The sequence below is a fragment of the Nesoenas mayeri genome (genome assembly GCF_963082525.1).
Source record: "Nesoenas mayeri genome assembly, chromosome: 5".
In the NCBI taxonomy this organism is placed as follows: domain Eukaryota; kingdom Metazoa; phylum Chordata; class Aves; order Columbiformes; family Columbidae; genus Nesoenas; species Nesoenas mayeri.
In genome coordinates, this window is record NC_137548.1 from 29,941,682 (window position 1) to 29,964,966 (window position 23,285).

The window sequence follows — 23,285 nt, forward strand, 5'->3', positions numbered from 1 at the left end:
TCCCAGTATTAGTCTTCAAACCTCCATGTTTAATAATGGCTTTTCACTTTTCATATTCACTGATCTCACCATGACCAAAATAATTAATCTGGTACATCTGTAATCTTTCAACAGGGTTCCATTTTCTTTTGTTTTAGGAAAATGGAGACAAATTAGAAAAAGCATTTAGGAAAATTTCCTGCTTCAGTAAAATAAGATTAACTCACTGCTTCAATGCTTTCCGAAGTCTCTTGGCTCATCATATCTCCAAAATAGCTCAGTATAGAACTTTCTAGATGAGCACATTGACTTAATCTGTTAGCTTTGGCAACTACTAGTAATGTTGAGTGAACTCTCTTCTTGCTGATAATGGTTAAGGAGTTGTGGTTGAAATTACTTTGTTCTTAGAACAGTTTCTACATATGTGAAAGACTCTGAAAGGCTCATAAACAAAGCCATAGGTAGTAACAGTGACATGACTCTCAGTTTTGTGGCATAATGTAGAAATTCTGGAAATTCTAGAGAAATGTCAAATCATTTTGTTTCAGTGTGGTTTTTAGTTATTAGTTTTCAATCTAGACTGTGAATCATTTTTCTTCTAATTTTGAATTTGTGAATATTACCCATACTTTTTTTTTTTCCAGATGTTCCATAAACTTTTGCACAAAAAGCAAACAGACAGGGCTATCAACATATTGGATAAAGATTAATTTGGAGGCAACATCACAGCTGTGGAGTGCCAGGGGTGCAGTTTGTAAAGCCCAGAGAGCATTATTGACTGAGTGCAAGGAGCAGGATTATGTGAGGGTCAGCAAGAAATGAAACAGTATTTGCCACTGTAATTTTACCTTTGGCTGCTTTCTTACATGAAAGGTTTTAAAGTGTAACTTCAAAGTGAATCACTTGGCCTTTTCAATATTTAAGTGGTGTGAGGAGAAAAAAAAAATCATGTATTCCCTTTGCCTGTCCCCATTTATGGCTTCATTACATTACTCATTTTCAGGCTACAGAAAGTGCAAAAATCCCTGCCATCCTGGCACAAAACACACTTCAAACTTAAGTGGTCTCAAGCCAGTTGTGCTTTAACCTTCATGAAAATTCCATTGAAACAAATTATTTTAGTGTGGCATAGACTAGTCCCTTTGTCTGACAGCAGATGAGATATCTCTTTCAATGACTGTACAAAGAATAGGTGCAGCAATATGCATTGTTTCTTCTGCTTGCTTATGAGATATATTTGAAGGCAGAGGGTATATTTTAATATTGTCATGTCTCATGGTTCCTGTTTCATGTGACTGAATTAAGATTCTAGCAGAGATTTAAATACAAATATTCCCATACATGAAGGCTAATTTTTGGAGGGTGGGGGGATGATTTTCTGCCTGAGATCTGTAGGACTTCTCGGGGCCAGAGCCTTGCCATTAGGTCAGTAGAGAACAGTTCAGTGCCTTCCCCCCCCCGTCCAGGTCCTTTCTTTTCTATCAAGTTGGTTTAAATGGATTTTAGCCTGCTGGCTTTTAACTATGTCCTGTAATATTTTAGTAAATGCCAAGTGGAGATTTGTAAGTGAGAAAGAAATTCTCTGTGTTAACAATGTCTGAGGAGCACACTGAGAAAAGAAATGAAAGCAGAAAAGAGAACTTACTAGAGTCATTCATGAGGAGAAAATGAGCAAGTCGGCAACTGGTGATACAATTAGCATTAACAGTGAAATAATTTAAGTATGTCTCCTTAGTTTCCTACAAGTGGCATAGTAAATGCTAAAATGATAAAAGCCACAGTTAGGATTAACAAGCATATGCAGTTTGCACTTTCAAGAAATAAAGAGACACTAGATATTTACTTGCATTTAAATCACATGTATTTTCTGTCTGTCATGGTGGTGAGCAATACCCCAAGGACCCATTAGCAGTGGCAGCCATCCCTTTAAATTTTGAATCTGTTTCCCACAAGTGTTGAAGTGTTTGTTTTTTAGAAGACTGATATATTTTCTGCTCTTTGATACAACAAAATCCCAATCACCTCTCTTGCTTCCTCACAGTTGAATAAATCTCCCACTGCCTTGTCTCATGGGCAAAGATACATATTGTACTGTCCTTCGTGTTTGCAAATACCTAACTCTGAACTCACAGCTGGCATTGTGGTTTTACTTGGCGAAAACGTTTGTGTGTTTTCTATGTGTATATTAGGAATTTTCAAGAACTGCTAAGCTGGGCTGTTACCAATAAACTTGTGCTTAGAAAAAATCTAAGAAACTAGGACACAGATGTTGTATCTGCAAAGTGTTAATACGATCAAATGCTCAAATACAGTAATTGTAATGACAGGGTTTATGGCTATGGCTTACAAAGTATTGATAGCTTGGACTAATTTGTTGCCACCAAACAACAGTGAATGGAAATCTGTATTAGAATCAAGTTCTGGGCTGCAGAATTGTTTTGTCTCTGAAGCTGCTGGTATTGACACTGCTGGGGGTGCTAGGCTGGATGGATTGCCTGGTCTTGCTAATATGACTGTTGCTGTTTGCTGTGTTTTCCTCACTTCAGTTGCAGCAGAATTAAGATAATAAGGAGCACTTTTGAAAAATCTATCTGTTTTTACATAAAACATGTGCATGGTTTAGTAAAGCCAAAGTAATTTGCAAATGTCTAAATTTGACCTCAACTTACAGGCCTTTAGAGCACATGATACCTGGTGACAAGGAAGACAAATATGCAACAGGCCTGGTTGAAAACAATTTGAAGTGCCATATGCTATTATGAAACGTGTAAGGTTGTTAAAATTTTCTTAGTGAACTATTCATAAAAATACCAATAGTTTGAGGGGTTTTTTTGGCCGTGTCTGTGATTTCTTCATTATTGATGGAAATAATTAAACTGATCATCAAAGATTTTAATAGCTGCAGCAATTTATGCACTTGTGTAGTTTCTGGACAACTGAACGGCAGAACTCAGTGGCTTTGTGCACACCAGCTTGTTGCAGGTCATGCACAAGTGCTACCAAAGAGGTGATGGAAGTGGGGTCTCCTCAGGAGCATGGGCACCGTCAGGGGACACGCAGCCGGGCAATGTCCCAGTTGTGTCAGGACCGCTTCCCCCTCCAGGCAGGAACTATAGAAAGCTGTCTCCTGTGACTTTTGTCATGGTTGTAATGTGTTGGATTTTAAATGGGTTTAGTTCAGGTGATTATTCTCATATGTCTGGACTTTTTACTAGAAGCATATTGCATTCCAGAATCTCATGGTATTAATTCAGGAGTTCAGATAAACTAAGCATCTTCAGCAGCAGCTCTAAAACTTCTGGATGGGTGTTTTTTTGTCAGAGCACTGCTTGAACATGACACAGCTTTGTGTGTGTTCAACCTCAGAATGAAAGTGCTCATTTCGAAGTGTTTACTATGGGCAGAAGTAACAGCAGGACAGTAAACATTGCTATGCACAAGCAATTTTATTCATAAAACATTTCTGCATTTTAAATTATAGAATAGGTATTTGAATATTTTGCCGGTGCTGAAGAGAGATTTGAAGTTACGTTATTTTAATTTCATCCTGTAAAAACATTGATGGTAGATTCGCATTGGGATTTTTGGGCAAGGGTTTTTCAGGCGGTGATGGGCAAGACAAGCACTGGAAATAGTCTGATTGTATTTATGTGAAAGGTGCTTGTCAAGCAGAGAGGCTTGGCAGCAATGCAATAATGCAATAAAATAATCGTGTGTTTTGCTGCCCACAAACCTGCACAAGCCCTGGGTACGGGGGCGCACTGAGCGCTGCTGAGGTACCTGCACATCGGCCACACGGCTGCTCCCAGGCCTTTGTCAGACATGAAGAATTAATGAGATTGGGGAAACTATTGAGCTTCTTGCTACTTACATAGAGGTTTATTTATTCAGACTTCTGGAAACTAAGTTCATGCTGAACAACTCTGCTGAATGTTTCATTATGAATAGCACCTTCAACGAAGGCCTGTTTCAAAATGAAAGCTGTTTAAGGGTCAAACGGAGTTTATAGCATCATTATTCACCGCGTGCTCATTCTTTGGGAACTGCATTCAGATGCCTGGTTGTTGTAAAAATATTTTTGCAAAGTAAAAGCTCTTTTTCTATGTGCTAGAAATGTTAGTTTTGAATTCAAGTGAAATACGTTATTTTATTAAGGCTGCAGAGCGATGTATGAAAAACAGATAAGATTAGTACTGTTTATGCACTTTGATTTAATAAAGCCCATTTTCCTTTTGGAGGTACCTTTCTTGGCCTCTTGCCCTTCTTCCTCAAACAGAAGTCTTTAGCTACTCATAGCTTACCAGCTTAAGTACACTTTAAAAATGGTAATTTAAAAGCCCTGTATAGCCAAAATAGCTCTGTTCCGGAACGACTCACAGCATGGTCTTTAAAACAGAACACCCAGCTACTAAGCTGTTCTGTGTCACCTCAAAACATCTGCTGGAAAACAAGGCTATAATAGATACATTGTTCTCAGATGCTCTTTTTTCTTTTTTTCTTAAGTCTTGTTGAATAGCCAGTATTTCATTTCAGTAGAATAGGGCCCTTTTCTCTTGCAATAGGAAAAACTTTCCTCCTACAAGGGTAATTCTCTATGCGTGCGTGCCTCTACTTTCTTTTACATCTTTTCTTTAAAGAGACTCCAATCAAGAGCTAATCTAACTCAAGTGGTGTCTGTTTACCCCTCTTAGCCATTTCTTTCCCACCGTGCAGAAGGCTCCCTACTTCCTTCCCATTCCTTCAGCGGCACTGATGCTCTTCTCTTGCTCTCTGAAAAAGGACAGTGTTCACATGTGTGGCTGTGATGTATTATCCCTTCACTTTTAGTGCCTTCACTCTAAATGCCTGCTGCTCTCTAGGTTCTGTTCTTCATCCACAGCCCTCAAAGCAAGTACCATGTATTTCTCCTACAAACATGCCCTCTTCTGCAGTCCATGGAGCAACAGCACTGTCCTATGGAGGAGACGACCAGATCAGTTTGGTGCTTACCCTGTGGCGTTGGCTCCCATCCACAGCTCCCTGTCTCCCTCTCTTTAAAAGTACCCAGCGAAATAAGATGAAGCATGCCTGTTCTACAAGGAAGCTTTGTAGTTGCTTTTAGGTCTACAGGTCTAGAAACTTAGAAGATAAAAATAGAAACTAAAGGTAGCTTTGAGATTCAGAGAGCTCGTAACCTGAGAGGACCCTTTGGAGGTAGTCAGCGAGAAGGAATCTCCTGAGGCTTTTCTTTTTATTCATCCTTTGATCAAGAGTGTTTGCCTCTGAAATGGCAAAGTTTAAAGACTATCTACAAAAGCATCTGCTATGAGCCAGCTCCTGAGAAATGACTGTATCTGTAGGCAAACTGGAAATAACATTTCCGCTGCCAGATGAACTTTCAGACAGTTAAATTCTGATCACAGTGGGGAAAGGAAAAAGGAACACTGAGTTATGAAAAACACTTTCATTAAAATAAAAAAAATATCCTTTTCAAGTTGGTTGCATTCCATTTTAAGTATGGCTCATAATACCTACTTATCAGTCAGGTTTAATGTAAATAGCAAGTAAAATAACTTACTTGATGTCATTTGATTAGAAATAGTTTTATTTTAATTCATATCATGTCAACTCTTTCCTCATTTCAAAACAACAGACCTACTGACTTCTTAAATTTAGACTTGTTCAGACATTTCAAATATCAAATACAATAAAAATACTTGCATAAGGAAGTTAACACATTCATCTAATCGTAATGGTGATGTGGAAAATGTGAAGATTCCTAAAACCATGTTTTGTGTTTAATCATGAAATTTGCTTCTGCCCTTGTGTGTGGAAATATATATTCCATCTCTGCCATTGCAGTAGATAAAGCACTGCCATTTCTGGTGAGCTTTAATGAATTTCAGGATGAACAAGAGAACACACAAACCAGCATAAGATGCTGCAGGTAGACGTTCCTTGACTGTTGGGCTTTCATTATTTTTCAAGAATCTGACTCACATATAGTTGCATATTCTTGCACGAGTACCGATCTCTCCAAAAGCCTTGGGAACCTGATTGTATGCACCACAAGGCAGCCCTTTGGCACAAACTCCTGTTTTCTGTGCTCCCTCTCAAAATAGCTGTACTGTAGCTGTATTTGTAGCAAGAGATTCTTTTAGTTTATAGCCAACTTCTGTCTGATACATAGACTTGGTTAAGATTTTGTTTCCTTTCCAATCCAGGCTTTCCAATAAAAGAACAACAGGATCAACCTAATGTTTTAAATCTCCACCTTTTTTTTTTTTTGGGTGGATTATTGCCAAGCCACTAAATCTTTTGTATACCCACAAAGGTTTATACAGTGGAACTGTAGCTGTGGCACAACGTGCAAGATCTTGGAGCCACCTGTAGTCATTTCCACTGTGTTTACTTTGTGCTTCTAGCTTCTGTTCACATAATTTTGGGTAGGTAGCATTAATTTTTCCTGGTATTCAGTTCTGTGCCTAAATACGTGAATTTATTCACTTGTTCCTTGGTAGCTGTTTCTTCTAGTGAAGAATTCCAGTGTGTCCCCAGTCCCATCTCTGACTCAGCAGGATGTGATTTTTGGATGCTGGAGTCTCCGTCTCGGCTCTGTTTGGTAGTGGATGCTACTGACCATATGTGGTCACCAGAGGTTCGTGGCTCAGTGCCCTGCTCTTCTCCTGGCCATCCTCCTGGGAAGGAGAGAGGAGGAGGGAGAGAGGTGGCCTTCATCCTCGGACCATCCCCTGGGATGGGGCCCACTGCTATTGCCAGATCATTTACTTGTGACTACTGTGGAAAGGCTATGGGGAGCCTGTGCAGTGTCTCTCTGTAGGCTTGCTGACGGATAGCACTTCTTTCTGCCCTTGCCTTATAGGGGACAATCTGCCTCTTGAACTTTTGCTGGAGTCCTTTTATGATCCCTCCTCCTTCCCACTCTGCTGCCTGAGTGACCTGTACACCTTGATGCTTTGGGAAGGGCCTAATTCTCCATTTTCCCCTTTTACAACAGGCTGAAGCCCTTTGGTTGCCTGTGGTCACATTGAACAATGAGCCATTTAATATTTGGCTGTTCCAGAGCTTTCTGTAAACCAAAAAAGTTTGGCCCTGCCAGCCCCATGCACCTTTTCTCCTGCTTGTGTCACCCCAACATCTTCTGATCTGGGCCTTCATTTGGGAGAAGAAGGATGGCTCATCTGGGCCTACCTCTTTCATAGTCCCTCCTGGCCCTTAGTGACCCCAGCCAAGTTCCCTGCCCAGGCAGCAAGACTTTCTGTGCAGTCTGGCTTAGGCCATGGCACTGGGCCCGATGGAATGCTGCTCCTCCAGCTTCAGATGTTCTGAGTTTGAGCAGCCATGGAGCCCTTATCACAGACACTCCATGTGCTGCAGAGCTGAGCTCCAGGCCGGGCTGCGCTCAGGCTCTGGCCGTCACCAGGTTGCAGACACAGCAAAATTTGTTCTCAATGAAACTAAGATGGTAACCACGATGCATCTGCACATTGCAATCAGTTCTGCCACCCCTCTCCAGTTTTACCTCCATTGTGAAGGGGGTGGAAAAACCCCAAACCAACAAAGTGTTTGAGAAACTGGACTTGGGCAGAGTGGCTGCTCCCTTACAGACTTCTCTAGGGTGCAGCTGCAGAACTGGACATCTTTTTACCCTTAAGAGCACTATGCATGACCAAAAAAATTGAAATACTGTGTACAGAAGGGGTAAATTTTAGGGGACCAGTAAAAACACTTGAACAAAAGGGAATATCTTTAATGTAATAATTTTAAGCAAAAAGAAAGAAGGAGACTAGAGTAAGATTGACTTTCAGTGAACACCGTTTGAGTTCATTTAGCTTTTCTATTGTCATTGTGAAAAAATATATATCTGAACAGCAACAAAATGTGACATATTAACTAAATGATAGACATTTGTCCTTGATTTCTTACTGTGAAAATTTCCAAAGAATGCAGTCTTTTCTAGATCTAAGTCAGCTAGAGTTGCATGTATTTTCTTAGCACTGTTTTCATTCCCAAAATGAAAATTTATAAGAAATAGGTAACAGAAAGCAAGGTAATCTTGTGCCAAAAGATTCTTCTAAATCTGGTGTGTTTTTGCTTCAGGAACTTTAGATGTACAAATATTTCTGTGGGTTTGGGAAGGCAACTAGTTGTTTCCTTTGAGGTATCAAAGGATATGAGCATTTTGGGGCTAAATCCTTGTCTCTGCTGGGACACTGGAACAGATTTCTAAGGCCCTTATTTAGGGCCCACGCCAGTGTTGATGAATGAACTAAGAAACTGTCAGGCTTTGTAGAAAGCCTGGCTGGGTTACTGATGAGCTTGGCACTTGAAGCCCAGATCTTGACCAGATAGAGACTGCACATAGGGAGGCCAGGCCAGGAGAATAGCGGAACAAATTACTAATGACACCTAAAGGAGGAAAAAGAATTCGGAAAACATCACAGCTTTGGTGTTCGTGGTTTGACTGCCACAGTTATAAAACTACATCAGTTTTCATCAGGTTTTCTCTGACTTTTTGACTAAGCTGGATCCTACCCTAAAGTATAGGGACTGTGCTTTTGATCATTGGTATTGCAGTGAATTGAGGGGGAGAGGTAAGGAAAAACAGACAGAAACTTATTTTTGACTAATAAATGAGAGATATTATAATTAAAAAAAAAAAAACCAACTTGTTTTGCAGAGGGTGGCCTCTTTTTGGTTCACCTGTTTTCATGTTGGGCCCAAGCCTGCAGCAGTTCAGCTTTTCCAGTTAGGAGCGAGTGTGGCTAAAGACGTGAGCGCTCTTCTCCCTGAGAGCTCTGGGCTGATAATAACACTGCTTGCTCTTGCCCTGTGCAAGGTTGACGGGCCAGGTTACTCCCCTGGGGGGAAATGTGGTCTGCAGAACCATCACAAAGCTGGTGACGTGCCTAGCGAAAACTTGTACAAAGTCCCAATAAGAGCTGCAGAACAAGCCCGCAGCGTACAGTGAGGGTCGACAGAGCAAGTATGTCTGTGTTCTTTGCTCACTTCTAGAGGACTGCCAGTTGTTTGTTTGTTTTTCTTCCCTCTTCCTCTTCAAACTGCCACATTTCCCTCATATGATAAAGGTGACTTCCAGATTCATAAAAACCCGACAGCAGGTAGATGACTTGTATGGTTTCCTTCCCTGTGTAGTTGTGCTTATCTTAACGTTCTTTGCTTTCAGAGAACTCGTCAGAGCGTGGTTACAGAGAAGGAAGGCTGGCTAGGCAAAGCTTTTCCACTGGGAAGAAAAACATGTCCTCAGTACTGCAGCCGGACAGACTATGGCATTTAGGAGTAGGTGTCTTTCCCTGTGAGTTACCAATTCAAACTATCATTTTATCTGAATGAAGAGGGCCTGTGGTTGATTTACAATCTATGGGAAATGAACTGATGTTCTAGTTGAAGGGTGAATTCATATCCCAGCTGGAGCTCGTAGTTTAGCTGTCAACAATCCCAGGAAAATGAAGCAAAAAAAGATACTCCTGGAGGAATGGAACATACTGGTAAGGAAATCTCAAGAAAATATTGCACCAACAGAGTTTCACTTCATTCACATATGAAAAGGGAAGGATTATTTCAGCATTAGCAAAACTGGCAATATGACAATTATACAATTGCTATTATACAAGCTCTACAAAAAATACTGTGTGCTTGCCTGTGAAACATTTTGTGTCATAATCTGTCATCTTTGGCTGGTATCTCTCCCTCATATGGTTTTGTGACCTGATCTGATAGTCTTTGTTATGGACACATAACAGAAAACACCAGTGCATAAAAGAATGAACAAGCCACATTGGAAGATGCCAATCATATGGGATTTATAGACGTAAGAAAAAGTAGCCCTTATTCAGTCTATTTAATATGGTGCATATTTGTGGTCTAGAAAAAGTGTATAGACATAATTACTTCCTTTTGAAACATAAAAACTGTCCATGTTGATTTATGGTTTAAAAAGTGTTTTGAGAGGCATTTATCAGATTCAGTGCTTGGATTCTATTTTAAAATCAATTTAATGCTATACTTACATTGAAACAAACATTTTGCAGCAGAGCTCATGACGTCATTCATGTATAAGGTGCCAAATTTGGCACATGAGAGGTTGCAGTTATTGTCCGTGTTAGAGATGCTGTAAGAACTGAGAAAACGTTGCCATTGTAGCTGAATGTACAAATGGTCCTGGCTCATTTCAGGGAGTAAATTAAACAGCTTATTTAAGTTCACCACAAAAAGATTGAGCTGATCTGTGCAATTTTACTTCCCAAAATGAAGTAGTAGTAATCCCATTATTTGTTAAAACTAAATCTTCAGTATAATTTCAAAACCTTTGAAGGTCTGTATCAGAAGGAAGAGATCATGAATTTATTTGGGGAAGGGAAAGAAAGGTGAGGGGAATGGTTTAAGTTACAGTAAACACTATGAATAATTGTATTAATATCAGGTCATTACTAAATCCAAAACAAAACCTCCCAGCGAATATGGAAAGAATCCACATCAATTCTTGGTAAGGGAAGCCACACAGCTGTCTGGCACTTCATTTTCATCGAGATTAATTTTCATCTGTTTATTTTCATGATACATACACAATACAAACAAGAACGTGGAGCAGTAAATAATAGCTAAATAGCACATCCGTGCTGAGGTGCTAAAAAGCAATTTTATTTAAAAGCATTATGCATATGATCTAGCCCTTAGATTGCCAAAAATATGAATGCACGCACATGAGATTGGAAGACTGAAGCAGGACTCATGACTGAATAGTCCTGAGGCTTTTGGGGCTGTGTCTGGTGTCACAGGATGAAGATCACATCTCCATTGCCAAACCAAGAAAGCAAACCTATGCAATTACGAGAAGGAGCCAGGATAGGTTCAGTATAACATTTTTAAAATGTAAAAGTTGGTCCCACTTGGTTTTCAGATGGGGAAAGACACTGGCAGATAAAGGGAAAGCTAAGTTTATAATTGAACTAAGGGTTTATAATTTGAGAAGAAAAATCATGATGTGTGGGTTGACTAAATATGCTGATTATTGTACGCCTTTGAAGGAGGGCATGCATGTCTTAGTGACATGAGACCACATTAAGGAGCAGAATATATTTGAATGTTGCTGAAAATGACAGATTTCTACATGGAGCAGAGACACCAAACCATTTCCAAACAAAACAGTGGGTTAAATCATCTACTGATTCACTGCACGAAAATTATTAACATTTTCTGTGATCTCTGAAGTTACAGAGAAATCATTGTCACTGTGGCTAGTTTTTCCGTAACACTAGAACACGGACCACGCTTGACCTTCTATGAGGCAGAGCCCTCTGCCAGCAACAAGGAACGACTGAGGAATCATCCAACTGATGAGAGAGAGTAGGTCTCTCTGCTGACTGTTGGTAAACAAGGGCTAGGAGGTTGTTTCAGCCCAACACCTTTTAGTTCAGATCTGAAGAACTTATGATTGATAGTTTTGAAGCTAGTTCTTATGTACCTACTCATAAACCTTTTATTCTTAGGATTGCTCCAGTCAACACACTGGACCAACCATTAAGCAATTCCATTTTGGACTAGATCACTGAAGAGGTAAGAGCTGCACTTTTTTAACTCTGGTCATGGAACTCGTGTGCACAGCAGTGTCGGCTCTGTAACCGTGAATGGCAGCAGCGGTTCCTGTCTTCTCTAGAACTAATGGGCTTTGGGAAAAAGCTGCTGTTCTACGTGCCATTCAGACTGATGTAAACACCATCAATCTTGGCAAAATTTTCTTCTAACACAGGAAAGAAATACTGATTTGTATCAGTGTCTAATTCTGAAAAACAAAAGCACTAAATTAATCATTCACAAAATATTCATGTAAATATTCTAAAACCTTTAAATTAAAATATGAAAGCAAGCAAAAGCTTACTGTTTCAAATTGTGAATTATTTCTTAAATGACATTCATATGTAACCATTTGTAAGGTTTGCTATACCTCCTGAAAGACAGATGTGCCTCTTTTCCACAGCTGAAGACCAGAATGCTTATTTTCTTCCTGAGAACAAGTAAAGCCTTGTGCTTCTTTTACTTACCGAAGTGGGAAGGTAGATCCCAGTAAAGAATTCCCAGTCCCTCGACACGGGAGCTGCTGTACCAGAGGCCGGTGCTGCTGTCGGTGCTGCCCTGTCAGCCAGTCCTGCCTGAGCTTTTCTAATGAGGAAGAGCCTACAAAAGTTCCAAAACTCCCCAGTCCTACATGCAGCCACTTAAAATGTTTATTAGTACCGGCAGCATTCATGATGCTGTTTTACCTAAGAGTCAGTGAGCCAGGCACAACCTCTTCTTTAGGCGCAGGCCTTTGAGGCACCTTTCAGGATGTGAAGGGCATAGTGACTGGCTAGAAATTGAATAAGCTTGCCCAAGAGCCAGCTTACTTTTAACCTTGAGATTTCTTGTACATCCTTCTACACTCCTAATTCCACAGGAGGTATTTACGGAAAAGAGCCAAGTAACAAAAACCAGCACGTTGTATCTTGGGTTGTGAGAAAAACGATGAGTGATCTTCTACAAAGTATTAAATCTGAGATTTTAATGGTAACAGAGAACTTTAAGACTGCTAATACAGCAAAACCAGAAATCTAGTTCGGAAAGGAAAGAGAAGAATGTTTGAAGTACTAAAATTGTATTTATAAAAAAACCCACAGCAAAACAAAAAACCAACAAAACCCAAATTGACCAGCACATGCTCACATAACAGACCTGAAGATCCAGCTATGAAGCTGGGCACAAATCAAACCTGTCTCCAGAGGCAGTGTAAAGACTACAGGTTAGGTTTTTGAACACAGCAACCAGCAAATTCTGTTAAGCTGAGATTTAGGACTGCTCCTGGTTTAAACAAGCAGGGCTCATCCTATCACAAGAGCTGGACAAAAGGTCATATTTTTCAGAAGCTGGTTGGCAGCTGCAAAGTTAAAACTCTCTGCAGAGGAAGCACAGCTTTCTTGGGGATGGATTATTTCAAGCTCCCAGAATAAACTCCCACAGGAAGCAATAAATACCTTAAATGTAATTTTCATTTTCTAAATGCATTTAGACCTTGTTTTTTTACTAACAAATATAGTGTATATGTAGGGAATTAGAATAATGAACTGCATTTGACACAGTGAGTCCTTGCTGATTGCTGTATGGGAGAGTGCTCACATACAACAACTATAATTAACATGACATTAAATATATTTATTGACTTGGCAAAGTTAGAAGTTTATAGCAGTAGTGTGGAGTAGCTTACAACACTGAGCTCAGATAAGTAAATGACATTACTACTTTTTGCTAACATGGTCTAGATTATGCATTTATTTTTTTTATTGTGATACTTTTAAGAAATAGATAAACTGCTTTTATAGATGTTCTGAAAAAAAAATCCATCTGGGGCAAAAAAATATTCCCTTTAGAACAAAATTAACATTCAGTATTGAAGAACAGTGCAAAAAAAAACCTGCTGAAAAAATTACAGTAAGCCAGTAATTCTTGTGATCTCAGTTTCTTAATAAACCCACAACAAATGTTTTCTTTTCACTTTTTGAGTATGCTTGTTAGGTGTCATTTTGAAGACAATTCTTGCTTCATCACCACCAGCAGCGCTGTTTCTAGAGGTAAAGACCTGCATCTATAAAAAAGTGTTGTTACCTTCTCTCAATCCTGTATGCACTCTCCAGAGCTAGCATTACTGACAAAAAATTATATCAAGAGGTTCTTTGAACTACTAAATGCCCCCTACCTCATGCAATCATTAAAAATTGTATTTTAAACTTGTGCTTATAGAACAGTTTAAGAGCTGTTCTGTGAGTAGGACTTGGTTTATTCCCATACATAACAGTCAAAGCAATTACAATAAAAGGTGCAAAAAAAAAAACTATTAAAGATTTCACAGTTTGAAACTGTGACTGTGTAGGCAAGCAATTTTCTCTTAACCTTAAGAGGAAAACTGAATTACTGTATCAGAAACTTGTACTGAAGGTATCTTCAAGTACATCTTTGGACCATCAAACAAAGACTGCACAAATCTCAGTACAACAACCTTAGGGAAATAAAAGGGTAAGAAGTAGTTCTCTTGCACTAAGGCTGGTTGTCTGTGATCCTAAAAGGCAGTTTTGACATTTTCAATTTTGTTAAATAAAGACAGTCTGGCTTTCAAGAAGAACACATCTTCTAAAGACAGACTTGATCTTTCCTTCAAGCCATTGCTTTCTTTACTGTAACAGAAACTATATATAAGAACTGGAAAATGCTATGCTCTTCAGCCAGCTCTGTCATATACCATATCATATACTGTACCAGCTAATATTACATTTAAAATGTAATAATGTGAAACTGACCCCTACCAAAATATAGCAGGTTTTAAGGTTTATTTCTGAAACGCTGATATACACTGTATTAATTACAGATTTTTTGAAGTTATCATATTAATGAAAACAGGTTTAAGTTTTAATATAATGGCAAAATCATAATTATGAAGACATCTGAATGTTTTAACAGTTCTTTGTCATCACGTTGCCATCTAGGTAATGGTGTTCCAGTCTTATTTCTGGCCAAGCTGGGACAGCTAAACATGAAGAGACAGAAAACCGTTAGGATTCTAAGCTTATTCTTTCAGTCAAACTGATATCCACTTAATACAATAAATATTTCCATCCTATAAGCTTCAGTTGTCTCTTACAATGAAAAGTATGCTCGTAATCGATGCTTCATGCATATCCTCACAGGAGAGGATCTGAGCTTCAAATCGTAATATCTGAATAAATCTCAGAGGTAAAGGTACATTGTACACAGTGAAGTCAACATAAAAGTTAACTCTGACAGAAGAGCTACAAGCTCATAAGTTCTATTGGTCTTCTTCAAGTACAACAAGAATTTAAATTAATTCTTAAAAATGTAGTTTTGAATAATAGTTCATTCTCATCTTAGTAGGAAGCAAAACCATAGGTGGTGACTGAAGGGCCGCTCTTTGCTGCCCACCGTGAATAATTTTTATTTTGCATTTGTATTGAAATGAGGCATAGAGAAGTAATGGTAATGAAAGTGTTTTTAACAGCACTAAAAGATTGATTTTAATATAGGTATGGACATCACTAGGACACCACTAGGCCAGTATTTATAAATAGGACAAAGTTTAAAGATCACCATTGAATAGCAGTTTTCAACTTGTAAATGTCACTAGAATAGCCTCGTAAGGTGTGATATTTGTGAAACTATCAAGAACTGAGTCCTGTTTTTCATTAGGATTTATGTTAAGGCTGATTATTTTGAACTTATTCACCTGTCTTACCTGTGAACTCACACTAACAATACAGGCCTCCAAAAGTTAATTAAAAATAATTACTCCAAACTTCCATTTCAATCAAGTGAAAACAGATAACAAGTGTTAACCTTTCACAAATGAGTGTGGTGGTTTTTTTTAATCAATGGAGAGATGTAAGGGTATATAAATCAACACACAGTTACAGAAGTAACAAATATTACTGAAGTTATCAAATATTCCTACCTGTTTTATAAACTGCGTAGCATTAAAAAGTTCACTGCAGCCATACAGGACATGTTTGCCTTGTTTACCCTATAAAAGAAAACAGACAGGAAGAAATCAAGTGTTTAACAGAGTAGCAGAAGTGGCTTAAACTAATTGTGTAAAACAAAACCAACCAAACACAACACAAAGTAACTCTGGATGATATTGAAGTCCTACACTTTTGGCTGGAAAAAGAAAGTTGTTCCACCAGAGGAAAAAATCCTGTAATTAAATTGCAGTGGAAAATGAGAGACCAGAGGCAGAAAGTAAGCAAAAAAAATGGGGCATTTTACACATTTAAACTCAGAAGAATGCCACGTTCTCTGACACATCTATGAATGGCTTGGGGAAGGTAATAACCTTACTTGAGCAAACTCTACCCCCTAAAATACCTGGGCAGTGCTCTAAGAATAGTAACAATGTATTTACTATTTCCGTTCTGTTACAACCTGAAAACCTCAACCTGTAATTCTTTTCCATGTGAGGACGATATTAAAACCAGTACACTTTTGTAAAGGGAATCTGAAACAAAATGTTTATTTCAATCAGATGTATAATAAACCTCGTTTGCAGAGAACAGTTGAACAGTTTTCACTTGCCAGTAAGGCTGCCAAAGTGCTACATTAGCATTTTGGAAGTGAAAATCAGTTTAAGTAATACATAGGTTTCAAGTTTTTTTATCATTGGGCTAATAATCCCATGGTTCCTCAAAGTTAAAGCGTAGGCTTGAGAAACTGTTTTTGCTGTTAAATTATATTGCTTTTTCTATATCAAATAGGTAAAACTTACTTATTAAAGAGCAATATAGGAACTTAAGCCTTGACAAAAATGATTTTGTTTCATACATATTACCGATTGTGCCATTTCAGCAGAAAGTAACACAAACAGATTCAAACAGTCCTTAGCTGGTGGTCACATGCTAATTGGGGGAGATGGTAATCCTCGTTCAAGTCCTCATCCTTATTAGTTTTGAGTGGTTTGTGGTAATAAGCTATTCTTGTCACTGAGCAGGATCTTGAGTTTGCATCTTCCCACGTTTGAGGCCATTTTTTCTTAATCTTGACGCCTGAACAGGTCTGGTTTTGATCTAAAGTGGTATTTTGACAGATTCCACTTTCAGGAGTACGACCAAACAGCATTTGTTTCTGCCTAGTACCAAAAATATTTTAAACCATACAGATCATTGTGAAATGAGTCTGTTGCTTTTCAGACACATCTGAAATACATTAATATACACTTCCAATCTCTCATATATGTTCTTCTAAAAGTGTAATTTTAAATAGAAGCATACATATTTTAAAGGTTCATTAGTCTATTCAAACAAAGAGCTGTATCTCCAAACAATTACTGGAGCCAAGTTAAAACAACCAAACAAAACAAAACACCTCGGTACTCTTCAAAGTCCCATATTTTTTAATGACTGAAAAACTATGCTGGATTTACATTTCTTGAGATAAATGACAATGTCTATCACAGGTGAATTGGAATGGATTATCAAGCCATCCACTAAAGGAAATTAAGGGACACACAAAGTTCTTTTTGTGCAAAACAATATGCAAGTCTCCTCTCAGAGGCTTGCAATTTTGATGACACGTTTTCAGCATGTTGAACTGAACTTGGCCAATTTATCTATTTTAAGGCACAATCTGCCATTATAAATATTTGCTTTTTGATGTTTGTGAAATAGTCCGTTCTAGCACAAAACTGCAAATAATTGGATTTGAGGGTTCCTCTTAGTTCTCCTACAAAAACCCCAGAATGCCAAAGCTGAATGAACATTGCTTTCTGTTTTAGCAAGTTTTAAAATACTTTCTTCTGTGCTTTCAGAGGCAAACTGGCAAAGCAGATAGTGCTTAGAAAAACAAAGCCATGAATAAAATCTTTGTGGTATCTGCTTCCAGGAACAGAGCTGTTGATTTTTCTCTTTTTATTCTGGAGGAATACTGATTGAATATTAGAATAATTAGTAAGCTACATCTGGTGAAAGAACAGATGCTGGAAGCGTACCACATGGAAAAGCAATTTGGAGAGGCCTGTGAGAGAGGCAGACAAGTCTCTGGGGGGTGGGAGATGGAATTAAGGCTTCATTAACCTTTTTTGTTTTCTCAAGAGCAAACGGCCAAGTGGAAAAGAGGTGAGGGAGTCTTCCCTCTTGGGAGGGCATCTCCCCCTGGCCATGTACGCAGCCTGACTGGAGAAACACCCTTCACCTGTGACAACTGGTGATGAAGAAACCTCTGTCCATGGGTTCCAGAAGAATTAAAACTACATCCAACTTCTGGCTCTCCAGAAGATCTAACGTTACCATTCCTATAGTTTTCAGTTCCTTCTGTCCTCTCCATCTCTTTACCAACTGACCTCCTGTTTGGCCTCTTATTTCTCAGAAATTTCAGCTTCTTGCCACTTTGTATGAAGCACTGAGTGTTTACCTTGTCATCACGCAAATGCTCTGCATACACACATATAGACATACATGCATACACAGCAAACCTCAGCTCTGTTGCTATGCAGTGACATCTTGGAGAAGTCTACTAGCCTCTAGAGGATTCAGAGTTTTATTTTAGTAGGAAGTAATGCATGCACATCACAAATACATGTTGCTGGGCATCTTTTGAATTAATATGGCACTTGTAGTGGCTTTGGGTAAACTAAGGAAGCCAAAGGTTTGACAATACTCTGGTACACACAGATGCCCCAATGAATGCTATAACTAGTTATCAAGAATATTTTAAAGAAATTATTTAGGTTCAGCTAAGCACTTAACTTGCATTCCTCTTCCTCTCCTTTCCCCTGTCCAGACCAGCTCTGTTCCTAAATGGCTGCCTGTTAGAGGAGGAAAACAACCCAGCACACACATTCTGACTACCCATTCTTCAAGATTTACCAAACATAGAACTCTCAAGTGCTTGTTTTGTGGAACAAGTGTTTTTCAGTGACTAACGCTCCATTATTTATTGTTTTGTGGGAAAAGCCTCAATCGAGTCCGCCACAGGACAGGACAAGTGTACCATGAAGAAGGTAAGATCTGGTAGGAAGAATGGTATGCTGCTGCTCTTAAATAATTTATTACCTACTTCAAAAATGTATCCAGATTCTTTTGTATATTGTTTATTGGTGGAAAGTGTTCGGATCCCAGCCCTGCCACTCAAGAACTGTAATCCTAGAATATTTCAAGTTGAAAGGGACCCATCGAGTCCAACTCCCCGTTCCTTACAGGCCAATGATGTAGCTACTTTATCCACTGATTGTTGGTATACATGTGTTCTGCTAGGCTGGCCAGCTGGAACCAGAGAAATTAAAGCTGTTAGAGCAGCATTACATAGTTGGTTATATTTTTTTCTTCTTTGTGCATATGAGACCTCTTATGATTTCTATATAGAATCAAATGATCCAGCATATCAGGAATGACCTGTCATTAACTCATTAACAAAAATTTCTAAATGTGGGTAAATAATAAATGCTCAGATATTGATGCCAACCTGATCTTTGCTTTGACAGATAGCACAGTGTTTGCATTATGTTGGCTTGTGAAATGATATCATGCTAAAGTAAGATCATTGTGAAAAAAGTTAGCTATCTGTAGGCCTTTTTTTGAACAGACTTCAAATTGCAGAGCTGCATATGAAAAAGCACTATAGTGTTTATTTTGCGAGATTTATGAAAACTAGATCATTCTGAACAGTTTCTTACTTTTGAGGCTATGATATGCTACAGCTGCTTTATTTGACACCAGTAAATGAAAGCTGGAAACAGGACTCTCAAACAATTCGAAAAGCCAAACTGACACTTGATGTACCAGCACAGAAGACAGGTTAATTCAGTCAGCTACTTCTGCTGACAGCTTTCAACCACTTAAGTGTGTAAATTATGAAAGACAAAACAAAGCAGAATGTAGTTTATGTACTCAATTCAAAAGTGAAATGTGAGCAAAAATACTAGAAACAGTAACTCTCTGTTGGTCCGAATTAATAACCCCCATTTTCTACTGATTTCTTACACAGTTTTTTTCCCAGACTGTGAATATAGTAAGGATGTTATGGCTAATTTCATAGACTTAATCTTCTGAATATTAAATGTTACAGAAAACTTGATAAAACTGGTTTCTATCAGTTATAGACTACAACCAACTGAAGTGCACATACCTTTATGTAGTCAATAAGATTCTGATATTCAATATAGTTGCCTCCTCCAACTACAAACACTATTGCCTAAAAAGTAACACACATGATCAGAATATGCATTCAAATATGTACATTTCGGTAGCAAAATATATACGAAATCATGAAGCCTACAGCAAAAATCATCCTAACCACACTTCAGTCTAAAAAGAACTTGATACAGAACTACTGACTTCCTGCCTGAAACACGATAACAGAAGAATTTCAGTGGGATGCAGAATAGCAAGCAGAGCTTTTAACATATCACTGGCTGCTAGTAAGAAATATCTGAAACATCTGCAGTTTCAACATGTTAGCTTTTTTGTGTGGAGATGTCTCCAGTGTCCACAGGAACAGTTAAATAACTTCCATGGATGCTTAAGAATTAATTTGGGACACAAATAAAATACTGTTATAAAGGAATACACTTTTTCATTATTTTTCCCCCTCCCAGTTACTTCTAGTAATAATCTAGAATATTACAGGTAAAAGCCATCAGTATTTTCTGGGCTAGGTTTAAAAGAGAATGGTTAATGAATAGAAAAAGAAGAGTTAATAGGTGCCTAATTTTTTTAACATTCAATACCCCAAACTGACTACACTATATGAATTTTATATAGACTTTGTTATTACTGACATTTTTGCAATACCACCTGCCAGCCATATATATGATACTATATGGTATTTCTTTTGTTCAGGAGGATGATGAGGACATTTAAAGAGAAATCTGAGACATTTGTACATTTCCAAAGCAAAGCCTTTTCCTGTGAAACGTGGTAGTAAAATCAGATAAGTAATACTTTTACTATTTGCAAATATTTATGTTGAAAAACACTGAAAGTTACTGGTACTTGTAGGAAATTACAGAACTTGTGGTTTTGCGTTTTTCTTTTAATTGCAGACACTGTTTCAAACACTGTCACTTAAATCAGTGGCCAACACTGCTGTTTAAGGCCAGACAAAGGATTAAATCTAGAGAGCATTCTAAAGATCGAGTACAAAAATGGGGGTTTTAAATTGCTGAGTACCCAATTATGATATTAACAAATCCCTGTAATTACCTCCAGAAGAATTGTCTAGATTTTTTTTCTCCAGTATTAGTTAATGCTTACACAGTCCTTTGAAGATGAAAAGATTTCTTCAGCATAACAGCTAATTATAATTAACACTAGATGTAGTTAGCCTAAGTGGCTTTTGCAAACAAGACCTCTCATTTTCTTAATCATGATCACCAAAAATGACTGGTACTTCAGGACCTCTTTTTTTTTTTTTAAACACATGAACACTAAAAAAATAATTTCTATGTGACTTACCTCCTGGAATGGATTTTTATTTCTTGGAACTGAGCTATAAAAAAACCCACAAACAAACTTCAACTTAAATTTTACTGGAGATTCATATAAATATGCAAAATAAGTATAACGTACACATCATGTTTATAGAACAATACATAGTATTAAACAAAAATATAAAATAGAATAATAATGGCCTTTCTGCATTCATTCTTTGAATACTTCATTTAAATGACTTGTTATAGAAAATAATTCATTCAACAGGAAAGAATGAATACAGGAATAACAGGAGATTTACTTCATCAGTTTAAAGGCTGCTGTTTGAATCATAAGCTTCATGACAAGACTTCATTTAGAGCTTAAAAGATCTAACTACAGTGCTGCTAGATGGGAACAAATACGGTGAGTTAAAAAAACCCCAACTCATCAGCATTAGCATGGTTTGTAACTTCCAAATCCTGCCTACTGGAACTGTAACAAGGGCAGCCAGTCTGTTTGCAGCATCTGCACTTACTGATGCTTCAAAATCTCAAAAACTACCGCAGGCAGCAGGTAGGTGTCCTGCTGTCAGGTGTCACAGCAACAACGCTGGGATTAAAATGATTTGAGGAGGAAGAGGTAAGTCAGAGTTTGGGTGGTACAGACTCTTCCTCTCCACTGGAACACCCAGGCATGCAGCAGGGAGATGAGGAGAAACCTCTTGTCCTGCACCACCTTGTGCCTTCAGGATGGGAAAAGCACAGGGAAAACTGTGCCAGGCCAGGCTCCCTCCAGCCCTTCCCTTCCCTCACACACAGCACCTGCTGCCCCAGGCCGTCTAATCCATCCTGCATCCCAGCACAGATTAAAAGCATCGCATTTTCCCCTCAACTCATCTATTCCCTTATTTCAAGAAATTTTCCCAGATCTCTGAGTGACCAACAACAGTTCACTCCAAACATATTCCAGAGTATCAGAAAAGCAGTTTCTAAGAGGGAATGGGTGTCCCTAATACACTGTTGTGATCTGTCATGAATACTACAGACTCCCCATACACAGAACTGTTTGCCTGACTGTCAGAAGGCAAGACCTGTTTATACTTGACACAGTATAAAGATATTGGTTTGCCAAGACTGAATTACAGTAATGCAGTCCCTACTCTTTAAAAATAATAGGTAGAAATGCCAATATTTCTTAAAACAGGAGTAGGTTAGGAAAAAAAAGTTCAGTTGCTTTTTAATATCCTTCCATTGATTATATTATTTGATATTGATTTTTAAATTAGTAATATTTTCTCAAGTCAGCTAACCTATGTTTTTTGATCATCATTTGAAGGGAGAATTAAGACAAACCTCTATGTGACTATACTAGAGTTTTGTTGTCGTGCTCAAATATGATTTAAGGAATGTAACTTGAGTTTCTGTAAAAAGCCCAAACAAACCCTAAACCAGAAATTTAAAATTTTTCCCTCTTATGATTATTCAGCTTCACAGAATGGCACATTTATCAACTGCTCTAAATACATATCTTCACATTGTTTAAAGCAACATAAGAAATACATGGAGTGGGTAAAAACAACACACTGACATGAGAAAACCCCTTTGGCTTTAATAGAACAAATCTTTGCACTTTTGCATAAAATCCTCAAAAAATGCTACAAAAGTATAACAACACAATGAAAGTTGCAATTAAAATGAAACATAAAATCTGCTTATATTTGAAATTGTATAATCTGTGACAATACTTTCCAATAAAACATATATTATCTGAAATGGTTTTCCTATTACTACTTATGCTTTCAGAAATATACTTTCCATGTTTCAAGAACAGAGGAATCAGGGACGGATTTTAATGCAAATAACTAAAACCAAGTCTGGACCTACTTTATCCATATTTGTCCTGTAATAAAATCAGGCGATTACATGAGCTGACTGCTTTCCCACAGCGCAGATGAGAATTATTTTTAGAAGATAGTTAAAATTAAGTGTTTTCTTTGTTTCTAGGATATTAGAAGTGAGATTATCTGCCACAGTTATTGGTAAAAGACATAAAGCAAAAGATACAAATTTATAAACTTTGAGTGTAGTTTCTGGCAAAATAAACTATATCCAACTCTCTCTTCATATGTACATCAATATAATATGTGCGCCTGCCTATACAATAGCAAATGCAGTCCATTTTTAATTACTTTTTTGCTAACTTATTAACAAACTACTAAAGAAGGGCTGTATTTCAAGTAAAATTTTAGCTGTTTAAAAAGTGATGAAGAAATTTTGGTGTACTAACCAATGACATTTTAATTTAACAGTGAAAAACCACAAAGTTTCAAAGAAAGCAAGCGGTACA

The 23,285-nt window shown here is 37.9% G+C and overlaps 1 protein-coding gene across 3 annotated transcripts in view; it reads right to left on the reverse strand.

The window, feature by feature from the left end:
• Positions 1 to 12,522: 12,522 nt before the first annotated feature.
• The window catches only part of SCFD1 (sec1 family domain containing 1), a 51,859-nt gene continuing 41,096 nt past the window's right edge, over positions 12,523 to 23,285 (reverse strand). For 2 of the 3 annotated variants that reach the window (XM_080345727.1, XM_080345728.1), the window contains 4 exons: positions 20,982 to 21,015; positions 19,654 to 19,719; positions 15,491 to 15,559; positions 12,523 to 14,551 (listed from right to left, as the gene is read on the reverse strand). In XM_080345727.1, the coding sequence (XP_080201853.1) occupies positions 14,528 to 14,551; positions 15,491 to 15,559; positions 19,654 to 19,719; positions 20,982 to 21,015 (193 nt within the window). In that variant the 3' untranslated portion in view covers positions 12,523 to 14,527. The remainder of the gene's footprint in view (positions 14,552 to 15,490; positions 15,560 to 19,653; positions 19,720 to 20,981; positions 21,016 to 23,285) is intronic. The other variant, XR_013922207.1, reaches the window with a different exon arrangement.